Here is a 16,906-nt window from a genome sequence, read left to right on the forward strand (position 1 = left end):
GTTTAATTCATATAAGGAATTCATTAAATTTATATCGCTGGGGATCCAAGATAACTTTGCTGTATCCGTAAATTAGCAATACATGTATCCGTGTTTGTACTAAACAAGTTTTGCTGCAATATTTTTTGTAAAGCCTATCTTTAAACTCACCTCATGACCACCTGAGTATAAGACAGGTAATCCACCAGAACGTCGAGACCCTGGTTGTCCTCGCTCAGAAATTCTCTGACCCATCTACAACAGAATGATAAACATGTGATTGTCAACACAAACATGAAAAAATCTGCTACATAAGCTTCAGGGGGTGACAGTTTCACCAACACTGAACTTTTTACAAAATTTTTGTATGCTTTTATAATTTAAGGTTCAATGATACTCTGATAAGAGAGATAACTCTAACTGGTATAAATTACTATGATTCCTTTATAAAACCATCATGTTAAAAGGTCATTTATGCAAAATTTGCCCCGCAAGGTATGCTGAAGTTGTGTGCATTTTAATCATGAATTAGATTTCTTTTGGAAAAACATAAGCATTATTTATATATTTCATATGCGTGAGCAGAGGGATTCAGGAACCTTACTTAGCTCTGACCTTCCATTTACTTACTCTATGTGGTTCGTACGAAGCGAGATTTCTAAATCCCTCAGCACCTGGGTAGATGATATGTCATTCAGGTTTTTCTTTTTCTGAAAACAAGTAAAAAATCAGGGTCAATTAATATGAAGTTTACATAAAATATGGAAAGTGGTGGGGAAAAAACTACTTCTACTGCAGAAAAACCTCTTCCAAGGGGGATAAGCATGCTCTTAGCTTAATCAATGATTATAGGTGTAAAAAAATATTGAAACAAAAAAAAATTAACTTTATCTCGAAGAAAAATTAATCAAATATTACTGTAATTCTCATAAGTTTCTATACAAGTACAACATTTCAATATGAGCCTATGAAACTGTACAATTGTTATGAATGTATTATAATAGAATCAGCCTTTGTAATAGACATTCAATGTGATGCCTATATATAAATATCTAGCTGGCCTAAGTCTGTGGTCGCACAAAAAAGCCATAGCCCTGTGTTTATCCGGGGGGGAGGGGTGATCACGGTCTACAATCTACTTCTGGTACACCACAACACCGCCATGACAACTAAATCTGATGCTATATTTAGACACAAGGTCAGCCATTAGTGATTTTAGGCTATCATTCCATTGGCAGCAATTCAGTGCTCAGTGATTAGTTAGACATGTCACAAGATCATAGAAAACACTTACGTGAAAACACTGTAGAAATATATATATACATGTATAGTCTGTTATATTAATTCCGGTGTCACATGACATATAATTTAAAATTTAAAACAAGAGGCCCATGGGCCACATCGCTCACCTGAGCACTGTGGTTAGGAATAAAATAGAAATTGGTTTATTATTGAAAAGTTTAAATTCAAAAGTAAACCTTTGACTAGTTATGGCTTTACTATTCTTGAGAAGATGATTTTTAAAGAATTTTTCTATATATTTCTATGTAAAACTTTGGTTGGCCATTGTGGCCCCGCCCTATCCCCGGGGGTCATGATTTGTACAAACTTGAATCTACACTACCTGAGGATGCTTCCATATAAATAAGATCAATTATGGCTTTGTTATTCTTGAGAAGAAGATTTTTAAAGAATTTTCCATATATTTCTATGTAAATCTTTGGTCGGCCATTGTGGCCCCGCCCTACCCCCGGGGGTCATGATTTGAAAAAATTTGAATCTACACTACCCGAGGATGCTTCCATATAAATATGATCAATTATGGCTTTGTTATTCTTGAGAAGAAGATTTTTAAAGAATTTTCCTATATATTTCTATGTAAAACTTTGGTCTGCCATTGTGGCCCCGCCCTACCCCCGGGGGTCATGATTTGAACAAATTTGAATCTACACTACCTGAGGATGTTTCCCCATAAGTTTCATCTTTCCTGGCACAGTGGTTCTCGAGAAGAAAATTTTTAAAACATACCACCAAATTTTCATTAATTCCCAATTATCTCCCCTTGAATGAGGGTGTGGCCCTTCATTTGAACAAACTTGAATCCCCTTGACCCAAGGATACTTTGTGGCAAGTTTGGTTGAAATTGGCCCAAGGGTTTTTGAGAAGAAGTCGAAAATGTGAAAAGTTTACAGACAGACAGACGGATGCCGGACAAAATGTGATCAGAAAAGCTCACTTGAGCCTTCGGCTCAGGTGAGCTAAAAATGATTAAACATTTTACGGGGCAATTTAAACTTGTTATCAAATAATCTATACATTTTACATAAGAGATTCAGAACGATATTATATAGTAATTATGTGACAAAACAAGCCGAAGTTTTTAATTTCTTTATATGCTGCAACCTTTGTCAATTTTAGCATTCTTCATTGTGTACATTGTTGAATACGCTTATTATAACATGAGTTATATCATATTAATTGATATAATGCATGAGTATGGAGTACAGATATTATATTGATCTAGAATGAATGAATTCTCCTACAGGTGATCGAATGAAATGCAGTGGGTACATATTAAATTGTTATTATTCCGCAGCAAAAGTGGGCATCAAATAATACAGACTTCCATAACTTTTATAGATATAGAATGCTCTCCCCAAAAATTCAGCTTAACAAAAACAAAAATAGTGTGATACCTAAACAGCGAAACAAAAACCTTAGATAGGGCCGAATTTAAAATAATGTTTGCTTGCCTTCTCCCGAATCAAGGCAAAATTGTAGGGTCGGTACCATAGGTACGTTGGAAAATATTTTTTCAACAAAATTTCAATGTTTGTTGACAGGATAATAGAAATAAAAAGAAAAAAATATTGTGTCCTGGAATGTACAAAAAAAGTTGAGTGGGGCCATTTTTATCCAGTTGGTCGAGAGAAGGCAACCAAACAATGTTTTAAAGATGGCCTCAGACATATATATGTTGTTAACATGTCATTTAATATATATGAACACTACATGCACAATGAACATTAGATCAGCAAATAAGGATAGGACATAAACTTAAAATAAAAATAAAACAATGAAAGCAATTAAAGAGGCAACAAAAATCATAATGTGATAAAAATAAAATGTCCAACACAACAGCTAACAGGTACAAAGATTTCCACGATTTCCGTTATTGATATAAAGGTCTGGAAAACAATGCATACATTGTAACTTACGTCCGGATAGACACACGCTCCCATTAGCTAAATCAAATGTAAGTCAGAATTACTTCCCCTTACTTCACTAAATCAAATGTAAGTCAGAATTACTTCCCTTTCTTCTGTTTATTCAATTTGATGAAACTTGTCAATGTACATCTTAAATACGTACAGAAGAGTTTTAACCTTCATCACTTATGCTACGAAAGAAATACAATTTACAATATAATCTACAATACACCTGATAGTTTCCTTAAAAACAATTTTTTATGCATTGTCAATACTACGAAAGAAATACAATTTACAATATAATCTACAATACACCTGATAGTTTCCTTAAAAACAATTTTTCCTGCATTGTCACCAGCTGCAAGTTTTTGTGCCATGTCTGTGAAAAACCTTTGTTTTGTAACAATTCAATCACCATGATCACAGAACAGAGATTTCTGTGACTGATGAGAAAAAATGTTGCTGTTTATCTGAAATTGGACAAAAATGATTATCGATTCCCTTGCAACAGAGTTTAAGGGGAAATAGTAACCACACTTGAGGGCACATGTGATGATGAGGGGTTGGGGTGGGGGTCCTTATTGGGAAAGAAAAGTGATGTAATTTGCATTCGGATCGATGTCAAATGCTTCCTTGATTTATATCGATCTATATGCTTTTTGCAAGGGATGCCTCTGAAACTCTTAAGAATGTTAAAATAGGCCAACTTAATTCCTTGGACCCTCCTGCTAATGTAACATACTAACATAAATGGATAATGCAAAATTTTAAACACTTTCCTCTGTCTATCTGTATAAAAAATTTAGAGGCTAAATTTAAGTCTATATAACCTTAGGCAACTTAAGGAAATTTGAATTGTCATTTCTGAATCATGACCATGATGACCTGCTGCAATTGCCCTTCTGGTCTGCTGAGTTCAAAATGGTTGTTTTAAACAAGGGGAAAACATGTACATAAGAAAAGTAAGGGCACTTTAGAACAAGCCTTATTTCCTTTTTAACAGGTGATTGTATAAGTGTTTGATAGTTGATTGTGGAAGACATAACATCCTGTCTACATAATACCCCCCTCAAAATTTTTTTAAAGATATTGATATAGATACAAAACGTCTGCTCTTCAACTTTTTTCTTTGACTTAATGGATGAAGCTTAACCTAGAAAAACTACCAAAAAATTTTTATTAATAAATTTATCACTTCAATGAATTTCTTATGAATGCCCCTCTGTTAATGGCTAGTCAATTTGGACAGTGACATATTCAACATACATATTCTTCAACCTAAAAATAACTGACAAAGAAACATAATTCAGGATCGTAAACTTCAGTAACACAGATTTATCATGCAAAACACCATCTCTGAGAAGCTGGGGAAAAAAATCACAAAATAAAATTGATACGTCTGCAACAGCACGATGGTACAGAAAAGTTACAACAATGCCTCGTAACTAAAAAAACACAGTAAGTTAAGCGTGAGATGGAAAGTTACGATGACCTACTGCGTCTAATCCACACTGCAGGGGGAAGGCCACCAGGTGAAGGGCTACGCAGGTATCGTGCTGAAATAAAGGTGGGTCGGAGACATAAGACATGGGCTGAGACAAGGAGAGGTACCATGGAATCATCTTAATTTCTGGGGGGTCTATCTTACTTATTTTATTTATTACTTATGTATTATTACTTATCAATTTTGTGGGTGCATACTGTTCATTCAATGAATCAATATGCTTACAAAATTAAGGTTTGAGGGTATGTAAATTCTTGGTGTTTTGGGTGACCCACCAAATTCATCAACATTGGTCTCCCCCGCAAACATAAATAATGATTCCATTGTACCTAAGAACAGAAAATCTACAGCAAGACGCAGTGTTCAAAGTTAGCCATCAATGGGTGAGCTCAAAAACTCACACTGAAAATGTGGCTTTACAAATGAAAGATTTCTGAAAAATCAGCAAAATTTGTCATATTTGATCTATAATAATCTTTCAAGATACTATGTCTATCGATCTGATTGGCTGAAAGACTGTCAACCACAGATTTAAATTCTGATGTCGCCCTATAAATACTTCAAATACTTCCTCAATAGAGTTGTAAACTTGAGACTTTAAATCATTTATAGAAAACACTTCTGTACAATATAAACTCTCCAGCACTTGAAAAATGAAGTTAATTTTTTGAAAAAGTAGCTACTTGTAAATGCATGACAATTCAGCAGCAATGAGTGTACTCTCCCGAAGCTTTAACGAGGCTGGGGGGTGGCAGCCATTTTTAGACTATTTCTATCTCCTTTACAAGGAGAGCGTCATATAAAGATATAGAAAATGATCAAAATTTAAAACTAAAATTTATGAATTTTTTCTTTGTCAAATGAATGTTGACAGCTTAAGATACCATATCTAAAAAAATAAGTTATATCTGGTGGTTACTTTGTGGTTAAATTGTTGACCCCCCAGCCTCCTTAAGGCTACATAATAATTATAGAACTGAGCCATACTAGTATCTAGTAAAAGTAATAATGACATGGTGAAATAGACAGGATATAAATTCTGTATGTCACAATGACTTTGAATAAAACCACTCTTCATCACGTCTATGATGAGTACAATTGCAAAGAAATCTTAAATTGAGGGGCCATCTTAGATTTAGTTATAAATGTACCCTTAAAAATGAAAAAAAAAATATACAAAGAAGTATTTTCTATGACATATATGTTATAACTTATAACATATGAAATTATATAAAAAAAAAATACAAGTAATGAGTACCAGGTATATTCATATTTTCAAACAATACATATATACAAATTTCTAAAAATTTATGCATGTTATATAAGTAAAAATATGTTTCAGGGACTGTATGTACACAAGTTTTTATGGCATTTCATTTCTTTTTCAGTATAAACATACATGTGTGTATTTTTGTACATTTATACAGGTATACATGACCTCTACATTATACCTCCACATTTTTTCGACAGCACAGCGGACTGCCTAACTGTCCATCATCCTAAGAAAAATCCGTACATTTAACAGAAGACAAAAAAAGTTAATAAATCTTCGTTAATGTTAGGTAACCAATAAGGCACTCACCACTCGCGACCCCCGGCTGTTACGAGGATCTAGATAGGTCCGCAGTCTGTCCAGGTAAACGTGAGGGGGGTCTTTAGCATGGACCCGCTCCTACAACATAAAAACAAAGGTCACAGTCTTCGCGAAAAAGAAAAATCGCCACAGGACATTCGGACAGACAGTTAACACAATTTCACAGGACCAAACGAATTTTCACCGGTCCAAAACTTTTTCATATACCGGTAGTGATCATAACGATGTTTTTTCAAAGCATTTGAATCAGTAAACATGTATTAAGCTTAAAAAAATATATATGTTTGTTTCCTGTAACATTCCCAATAAAATAAGGGTCGGTAGGTCGGAAATTCTTTTTTTTTTCCTTTTTTTTTTTTGCTTATGTATGGCCAAACATCCCTGGACTGAATATCAGGTGTCATATTTCCAGTGGACACCCAACATGGCATCCAAAATGGCTGCCTAGCGGCAGAAAACGAACTTCGCAAAGTTGTAGGGGGAAACTGTTGTTACAATAATGATTACTCTTTATATTTAAGGTAATTTGTAAACTAGATTGACATATTTTATGTCTCAAGTTATTAAAAGCTACAAGTTAATTTTTTTTTTTAAATAAATGGAATCGGCTGATTGATCAAACGCAGTTTTGCCAATTGTCAGAAGAAAAAAAATCCACTCGGGATAATTTGAATGGGTCGGTCGGGTTACAGGAAACAAACATAATTTTTTTTAGTAGGTTTTAAAACAATCACAGTCAACAAAGACAATATGTATTTAAAAGTGTGTTTTGGTATAAGATTAAGCGTCTATATGATGAAAAAGAAATATAAAATTTAAAATCCAACCAAAACGAACCTCGGACAAACGGACCGATTTTACTAGATAGTGCATCGGACCAATCAGATTTTCACCTGTTGTGTCCGACGGACCGGTGCTTTTGGGATAGACTGAGGTCATCTACTGTTAGGAAGCTAATTTCAACAAATCTTACTTATAAGTAAAGCAAATCCTTTTTTTTCTAGTTCCATGCAAAGTGAATCCCTAAATGCATCATCCATACAAGGCTGGTTAAGGTATATCAATATCCAAGAAAGTTTAAAGTTTAAGTAGGACTTCTGATTATTTGAGAATTATACCAGGAAATTAACCCTAGTCACTTATGTTGAAAAAATAGGTCAGATCAGAAAAGCAAATCTTTAAACCATCCCCAGATGCATCATACTTGCAATTTTGGTCAAAATAGAACTTACAGATTCTTGGGAATGTACTTGCTTTTAAAATTTTAACTGGACACATTCCCCTGACCTGACATCTGAAGATGAAGGCCGGTACAGGAGAAGCTCATATCAACTTTGTTATTGTGCACTTAAAAGTCAGACATCAATTAAATGATACATATATAATTTAATTTCACTTGTATCAAGCAATTTCATTGGCTGAATCATTCAGAGGAACATATAATATATTGTATAACATAACTTGCCTACGTCACAATGAGTTACGTCAAAAACGTATTACTCCGCTTGACGTTACTTTTAAAATAATGCTCAATTTGAAGCCTTATTCTGGAGGAAAAATTGTCTTATTGTCTACACTGAAATTAAATTATAAGGAATGAAGCTTATTTCAACTTATGTTATACGATATAACAAAACTTGGGGCAGTTTACTCTTTTTTATAAGCGTAAACTTTCCCAAGTTATGTTATATCGTATAGCATAAGTTGAAATTAGCTTCATTCCTTAAATATTAAGCAAATTAAAATATATATCTGAACTTATACAGTCTGCATCATAATAATTAACAAAAATTATATTGAAAATATCTTCTCAGCCAAACAAAAACATCTTTTGAGATGTTCCCCCAGGAAGTGCTTCTCTAAATATTTATACTGTGTGACCCCTGGCTGTCTGAGCAAGAGATTGAAGCAAAAAGGCTCCGGCTATTTACATGTATACATTAATAGTCAATGGTCGGGGTCCAGCCAAACGGATTTCGTATTATTCTTTCAAGATACATTTCTGATCAATAAATATAAATATTTTGAACACTTCAAGATATCTCGACATGCCAATCATGCAGTTTGTCACTGCAGGTACCTATATAACCTTTTGACCTATAATCATTTCATTCTTACTCCTACATAAATTTTATAAACTTTTAAACTTCCAGTTTTTCACAATTAATTCAAACTTTGTGGTTAATCATTTAAGGTGTGCCTACAACATGAATGGATCATTTTTTTGAAATTATTAATCTCAAAGTATTCCCTGATCATTTTTTTGAAAAATAAATAATTTGATTTTGTCAAAATCCTCATACAGTAAAAATAAATTTTACAGTGACCTAAATTCTTCATTTTATATTGACATTAAATTCCATGGACCCAGTAATTTGTGGGTAGCTATTTGCTGTTCCCCACTGTGTTGGATGTAAGACAGGGTAATACATCACGTCCCCTGATTCTTATCAGAATGGTATATTATCTCCCGATTTCTACAGGTTCACTGCCTTCTAAAACACCTGGTCTGACCTGATATATACAGGATACATAAAGGTATCACCCGACACATTTGTTAACATAACATGGGCCTATAGAGCTAGGTGTGATAAATTGTTCTGATACTGCCTGATCTAATGGGACCCCATTATATACATCATTAAGTCAAATATTTCAAATATGTGTGACATATTTCTGTTATCTTCATTATAAGAAAAATATGACATTGTTTAATTTAGATGTAGTATAAAATCCTACTGTCAAAAAGTTGTGTTTGGAATTGACTGATGAATATTACATGAGACTGACATTAAAACACATTCCTGACACACTCAGCAGTGAGGGGAGGAATTGTCATCCCCCGTTCTAACTCCAAAAATAATCACATCAACCGAGTCAACAATAAGAAGTATGTATATTCATATATACAGGCTTGAATTAGAGGGGAGCTATAGACCGTGAAGAGTCTGGGTATACTGCTAATGTCCCTAGCAGGTCAAGGACAGGGGTCAGCAAGGGGTGGGGGGCATCAATTACAACTCATTTCAAACAGAAAATCTTTATATAAAATGATATTGCTACTAGTGTATGCATGCTGATCATGTTAATCTACTGGTTAGATATCATGAATGTTCATTTTGGGTGGATTCTAAATTTAGGAAATATTAGCTAAATGGAGACCATACATCTTAAGATCTTATATCCTTAAAACTATTTCAAAGTTACAATGAGCTTCAAGGAAGAAGGATCTCTACATTATCACAAGAAGGAATCTGCCATCACGAGAGATTATGTATTTCATTCTCTAAGGGGTGTGTCAAATAACTGACAATAGAACAGGCAAGGGAAGGAAAGGAGGGTGGGGTGGGCGAAGTACAAATTCTCACTAAAATTTTAACATTTAACATTAAATTGTACTGTAACAAGCAAATATTGATTGTTGCAGTAAATCTGCAGCCTCCCTTCTCCTTGTCACATTTAATTGACAGTATAATTCTTGTCTGCCAGACTTGGTCCACCTTTCACAATATGTCCCCCCAAAACAATGAAAATCAATAGGGAATATTTGTATTAACTCAAACAATTTAATTAAGAGTGATAAATGAGTCGCTCTGTGTACCATTCTCTCCTTATCTTGGGCCCTCAGTGCATAATCGCAAACAAATCTTGGGGAAAAATCACTACTAAGCACTGCTTCTTGCTGCACAATAATTCACATTGTATTTGGTCTGTGCCGTGTTTTATGATTTCCATCAATTTTTTCCTCCAGGCTGCATATCACACTGCACCATAGTAAGCCCCGCAGCAGAGGAATGAGTTAACACACTCTTAATTGTTTATCAGGGTCCATTTTTTAAAGTTTTGATGCTGAGCTGCAAGATTAGCTCCAACAGTTACTGGATTTTTTCATTATAATATTGAGAAAACACTCAGCCTCCCCTTCCCTTTCTATTCTCTCCGAGTGTCTGTCCTGAGATTCACAGTTAATTTTTGAATTAACTCAGCCCCCCTCCCCCTTTTCATTCTTTCTGAGTCAATAACTTATTGGAATCTTTCATCATTTATTTATTGAGAATACACTCAGCCCCCCCCCCCCTCTCCCCTTTCCATTCTCTCTGAGTGTCTGGCCTGAGATTCAAAGTAACTTATTGGATTTTTCATTATTTCTTTACTTAGAATACACTCTCCCCCTACCCTTTTTCATTCTCTCTGAGTTTCTGAGATTCACATTTCTGGGGTGAATCATAATTCCAAATGAAGGATCTAATATAACAGGAAGATGATAAATACACATGTTCAGACCCAGAACTGGGCTCTCTTCAAGAGCTCCACATGATTTTTAAATTATCTTACTTAATTACGCATACAACATTAGTGTAGGGGTCATCAGTGCTGAATGATTCAGTCTGCTATTGAAGTCAGAGCATCTGTTAGAAAGGTGTAACCTACAGGAACACAATGTCTGTGTGTCCTTCAAATCTCAGAAAATACACTTTTTTTTCAATTACTTCAATTTTTGGGTTTATTAAATTGCATGCATCTACTAGGCCTTTATTAATAACATATTCTTAATATTGCTATATCTATATAAAAGTTGAAATTGTTGCACTCCCTCCTTTTAACACAACTACTAAAAATTCACAAGAATTTTATTTTATACAGAGACTGAGAGAGTGTATATCTCGGGCCATTGATTATATTTTTTCTTTTGACAAAATCTTGGACACTCAGGTGTTAGATTTCATAGATGTAGCGTGATCCTCCTAAATATCTCACATCTCAGATCCTACAGGAATAATTCCCTGACACTGGCTAAATCTTTACTGTGTTACAGCAGGCAAATTCTTAATTTGTTACAACATGCAAACTCTTCCTCGACTTCTCTCATGTATACCACAGATGTTCTACTCTTGTTTCACTGAGTGAGTAGACAGCTATTACATGTTATAATAGTAATTACATCCAATCACTTCTGTGTTAAACACTGTAATGAGTAACTCAGGAAAACTCCTCTGTTAATTTATATGTACCACAATATACAAAGATAATAGTGTGTAATGGGTGCCCAATAACAATGGAGCCAGGGAGAGCAGCTTCTCAGAGCCAGACAATCTGTTACTGAATCTAACATCTGTCACTTCTACATGTTCTAGATGCTTCATATTAACTGGATATCTGTGATGTGCAATGACTTGTATTCTGTTACAATTACCCCCCAATACATTTCATTATAAGAGGGCATAACTTAGCATCTATCAACAAGATCTAGCCACTTAGTATTTCTCCTCTGTACAGGAATTATTGTCGATCTGGTATTTAAGAAATGCTTATAAACTCCCGAACATTAACTCAATGTCTAGTAATCAACCATGGATTCCCACAGATTACAAGTTATAGGAATGTTTTTGATTTTTGTTTACCGTGGGGTCAAGGTCGCGTCATACTCCCCCCTATGGAGGTTATCTCATCGTTTTATACTGCCCCATACGGAAAAAAAGGGCAAACAAACTACTATAACAAATTACTAACAAACCACTATGGTTTGAAAGTAGTTTAATAGTATAGCAAATCACATGCAAATGAGCTAACAAACTATACTCTAACAAACTACTATCAAACCACTCTTAACAAACTACTATCAAACCACTCTAACAAACTACTATCAAACCACTCTAACAAACTACTATCAAACCACTGTAACAAGCTACTATCAAACCACTCTAACAAACTACTATCAAACCACTCTAACAAACTATTATCAAACCACTCTAACAAACTACTAACAAATCACTGGGAACAAATCCATCACCAAAACACTGTAGATTTGAATTTTCCTTTACAAATCCAAAGTCTTAATTGAAAACACCTAAAACAATCACATTTTGAAATATTCAACAAGTCTTGTTTTAGGGTATTTAAATTCCAGGATTCACAAGTTTAGCCATTAATGCAAGTGCAACATCCAACATGTTTTCTTTTGTTTAGGAGATGCAATTCCAAGTCAATGTCCATGTACTTATCACATATTCTCCTTCATGTTGTGTACATCTTCATAGTATTTTTTCACCAAAAAATGTTCTTCAAGCTGATGATCAACATTTAAATATTTCCCTGCTTCCTCTGGCATGGAAAAAGCTGCAATTTTTCCTTGTTTCTGACCTCATTGCAACTTTGAAAGACATCTTTATTGTCTTATTTTCAAGTATACTTCCCATAATCCAATGCATAACTGATCTAAACTAGGATAGGAATTATAGGTCAATCTGAAAATGAATAAAAATCCAAAGCTAGTAAAAAGCATATGCATCCACATTCACAGAAGGTTAATTATTTCATGACATGCATTAAATACCTCTTCTGTATCCAGATCCATCTTTTAATAATGTTAATTGCTGCTTTTTCCAGTCAGGGATCATATACGTAGAATGATACTAACAATTTGAATGTCCCTTCACCAGTTCCTTTGTTTCTGACCTGCTTGGTGGTTTGAAAATTGGCGCAAATAGCTATAACACCGGATGTAAAGAGATAAGCTGTTCTTGGAAACTTCAACAATTCTAGATAATTCAACCCTAAACACATCTGTAAAGTAATTTCCCATGTGGGATGCAAATGTATACTAATAAAACACTGTTGCAAGATCAAGTCTAACAAACTATAAAGAAATCACAATCACCAGCATGTAACAAACCACTGCAGCTATTTTTAGAAAAAGTGGTTTGTTATGATGCTATACTATCAAACTACTTTAACAAACCACAAAAGTATAGTTTGTTGGTAGTTTGTTGATGGTTTGAAAGTAGTTTGTTAAAAATCTTTTCCGTTTGGGGCATGTATACGTACCATGATGTATACAGATGCTATTTTTGGAAATCTAAAGTTTAAGATTTAAAAGATTACATGTGAAATGCATAAACAGTTTATGTATACACAGGCTAGATGAATTTTCAATTAACTCTCAAAATGAATTTCAAAGCACACTGAAAATGATTTTTGATGATTAATTTATGCAATAAAAACACAATAAGGTCAAGATCAAAGGAAAGGTCAAGGTTAAAATAAATCCTGATGCAGTTTGAATTGCTCTTATTAATATTAGGTGAGTATAGTTATGAAGACTGATGAAAAACATCTTGAATCATTTAGTGAATGATTTCTTTTTAAAACTCCCCATTTTTTCATCTGCTCTCCCCCTCCCCAAAAAAGAAAAGAAAAGGGGTTTCCAACTCATACAGTTTTAATTGCATGCTCAGCAATCTATTTTCACTTTTTTTGACAGTAATTTTTTTAGGAATATTAAATGAAGATTTCCAGATGGGAGAAAACAATACAGGATCTGGCCTACTCCCTGTAAGCTTTATACTTTAGTGTCAGGCAGCCTTTATCCCTCCCACAGCAAAGTATCAGAATCCAATCCATTCTGTTTTAATGTGCAATAAATTACTGTAAGAGCTAGTATAGGTCTCAAATTAAGATAACAAGAAATGGATGTAAAATCTTGGGTTTTTTGGTTCAGCATCTCGCACACCATGAAAACTGACTCAGTTTCTCATAATGCTTTAATTACGTAATCAGAATTTAAGTGTATCTATCTTGAATTCAATTTTTTTGTAACTGTAATTTTTTTTCTGTAGCAGCTTTATTTGTTTAAATCCTGCCCCAAACAGCATGCCAGGTCTGCCAAGAACCCATTTCCTTCTGTAAAACGTTGAAATTTACTCACTTTAATAGCCCTCTCTCTCAGAACACTTTCAGAAGAGTTCATTATACTCTACAAGTTCATGCATTTTGAAGTCAAAATGTATGTGGTGTATGCTTCCCATGTATCTATATATATACTTTCAATCATGATAAATATTGTAGTATTAATGTGAGTATTGCATAAATTGAAGAGATCTCTTCAAATCCAGGATTAATATAATAATAAAATGGCTCCAAACCAGGAATTATGCTTTTATTTTGAATTACACAACCTGATGTTTTAAATTAATTTTAGCTTCAAGCCCAGGCTATCGTGAACAAGATCATTTGTTTTTATTTAAAAATGAAAAGTAAGAGCAATAGTCCACAACTAAATCATCTGGATTTACTGGTAGAATTTTCTTGTTTCCACAGCCTATTCAACTCATGGAACCCAAGAAAGGGTATCCCCCTGCCAAAAAGTTAAAATTTCATATTCTATAACTGTGAACAAGGTGAAATCTTTCAATCACTCTTAGCTATCATGTCGATTCAGTAGAGTTATCTGCCAGTCCTTACCTGATCACAAATCAAGTCCCATTTCTTCTCATCGTCGTAACCCTTCAGTACTTTAGCCTTGTCTGGGGGCAGGTCCATAGAGGCCTACAAAAAATGTAAACATTATATAGGGGTCCACAGAGGCATAAAACACAATTAATAGTATTATATAGAGACACGTACAATACATAAAAGGTCCACAGAGGCCTAAAACACAAACAGTATTTTAATATAGAGACACAATATAATACACAGATCCATAAAGGCCTACAAAAAACACAGAGTTTTATTTAGAGACACAATAAAACAGGTCCATAGAGGCCTACAAAATATGTACTAATATATTATATAGGCATCCATAGGGCCTAGAGGCCTAAAAACACAAAACATAATATATAGAGATACAATATAAAAGCAGTCTTCGAAATAACCAGTGTTTTTCTTGCCCGGGACCTGGTAAACACATGTGAAAAAATTACATGCCCGAAGGGCATGTGTGAATTTTCTTTTGATTCACGATGTTAACTTGCTATTTCTTCTGTCGTACCCCAGTTGTTCGCATAAACTTGCTATGTAATGTCTTAAGATTGCCAGTCTACATTCGTCTTACGTTACAATATCGGTACGACCTGTCAAATGATTGTCAATCGTAATCATTAAAGTGTTTAATTTAACCAATTTGTTTTCTCTCTGTTTCTTGCTAGATTACGATATGTTTATTGATACCACGTGCAGTGGACTGCTGTCATGATGATCATGATCCTATTTCTGAAATTCAGTTCAGCTATACCAACCAACAAACGACCAGCATGCGAGTCAAAAGTTTTGAACAAAAACACATATGAAAATGACAGACAGGAAGGCCATGGTTGATTTAAAACTCTAAAAACAATTTAAACTTAAGATTGGGAGAATTTAAAAACAAAAGCACTGTCCTTATAGTTACTATAAAAACCTTTTTTTTTTCTTTTTTTTTTTGCACAAACATATCTGCTATATGAATGAATTTTGAGTAGGGCATGTACAAATTTCAATGGGCCTAAAAAACACAAAGGGCATGTATATAAAGAATTGATGAAGACTGTAAAAGGTCCATAGCATCGTTTCAAGCCAAGGTTCGCAGTCTGCATATAGTTCCCTCCTCCCAGAATGGCAGAGGTTCATACATTTTGGCCGTGATTTGTGACAATGGGTCCATAGAGGCCAAAAAATGTTATTATAGAGACATTGTACAATAGAACTGGCTTATTTCTTAGAGGGACAATATAGGGACCTAGGGGGCACTTATAGGGGCTGAGGTGATAAATACAGGTTATACAGTACATGTACTTCATTTTGCGGAAAAAAGCCTTAATTCACACATACATCCCTCATTCAGTCTACACTTATTTGTAAATTTAGCAAAGGAAAAAATTGATTTCTTCAAAAGGGGTGATACTAGATGCAGTAGTACATTGTACCTTGGCTTTTCATGACATTGCCATAAAAATTAAACGGTAATACTTTTACAAACTTGTCAAATCAAACATATTATATATCCTCTCTGTACAAACAAATAAATCTACACATTGTACAGGGAAGTAACAAGTTGATTTCAACAAAATCAAATAAAGCCCATTAAAAGCTTTAAATGCTGGAAATAGTTTGTGTGAGAAACTAATTGTATGAACATACAGAGTACATGTATAAAGGTATATATTTAGATAGTTCTAAGTAGTAGTACTTCTATATCCACATATTGACCCAGTAGTGATGTCTACGCTGAAAGAATAAAGAAATGGTTATCTTAATAAAATCATCCTTCTGATTCCAAATTTACTAACTTCCCCCAAAATATTATAATGTAAACATCAGCAGGAAAAAAGTGTTAAGACTTTAGGCGGGGCTTCATTTAACAAAATATCTACTCTTGTCGGATAACACACACAGCGGGTTTAGAGAAATCTGGCAGAAACACCACGATTCTAACACTGGGACGTACACAGAACGCATGTCTAACAATCAGTGTTACATGGAGCTAAAGAAAATAGATCACCACTTCATAATTCAAAACGGTGATAGAGACGACTTAGACATGTTAGAAGAATATCTGTATGCACTGAAAAGCATCAAGTTAATGTTTCATCTGAAGGTTATAATAAACTTTCTCCTAATGTGAATAAAGATTTCAATATTTATTTGACATGGAAGATGTTCAAATATTACAGCATAGGTACATACTGCCCTCAAAACACCACTGAACTACTGTAAAAGCAGAAATTATATTCAATGGGGATTTGATTTGTTACTTCGTTGTTAATGATAAGTAATAACTAAATTGCACTTGACTTTATATTATTGAATAGTCTACAGTCTACATTAAAACAATTAATTAAATGCTCATGAAATCTTTTTAGATGA

General features: G+C 34.1%; 1 protein-coding gene across 5 annotated transcripts in view; it reads right to left on the reverse strand.

Moving 5' to 3' along the window:
* Positions 1–16,906, reverse strand: part of LOC134232569 (formin-like protein) — a 37,014-nt gene that overhangs the window by 11,708 nt on the left and 8,400 nt on the right. For 3 of the 5 annotated variants that reach the window (XM_062714588.1, XM_062714560.1, XM_062714565.1), the window contains 5 exons: positions 14,528–14,611; positions 6,275–6,364; positions 3,198–3,224; positions 610–689; positions 151–234 (listed from right to left, as the gene is read on the reverse strand). In XM_062714588.1, coding sequence (XP_062570572.1) covers positions 151–234; positions 610–689; positions 3,198–3,224; positions 6,275–6,364; positions 14,528–14,611 — 365 coding nt within the window. The remainder of the gene's footprint in view (positions 1–150; positions 235–609; positions 690–3,197; positions 3,225–6,274; positions 6,365–14,527; positions 14,612–16,906) is intronic. The other 2 variants (XM_062714571.1, XM_062714579.1) reach the window with 1 other exon arrangement.

The sequence above is a fragment of the Saccostrea cucullata genome, unplaced genomic scaffold (genome assembly GCF_032062105.1).
Source record: "Saccostrea cucullata isolate Sc308-1 unplaced genomic scaffold, CSIRO_AGI_Scuc_v1 ctg596, whole genome shotgun sequence".
Taxonomy (NCBI): Eukaryota; Metazoa; Mollusca; class Bivalvia; order Ostreida; family Ostreidae; genus Saccostrea; species Saccostrea cuccullata.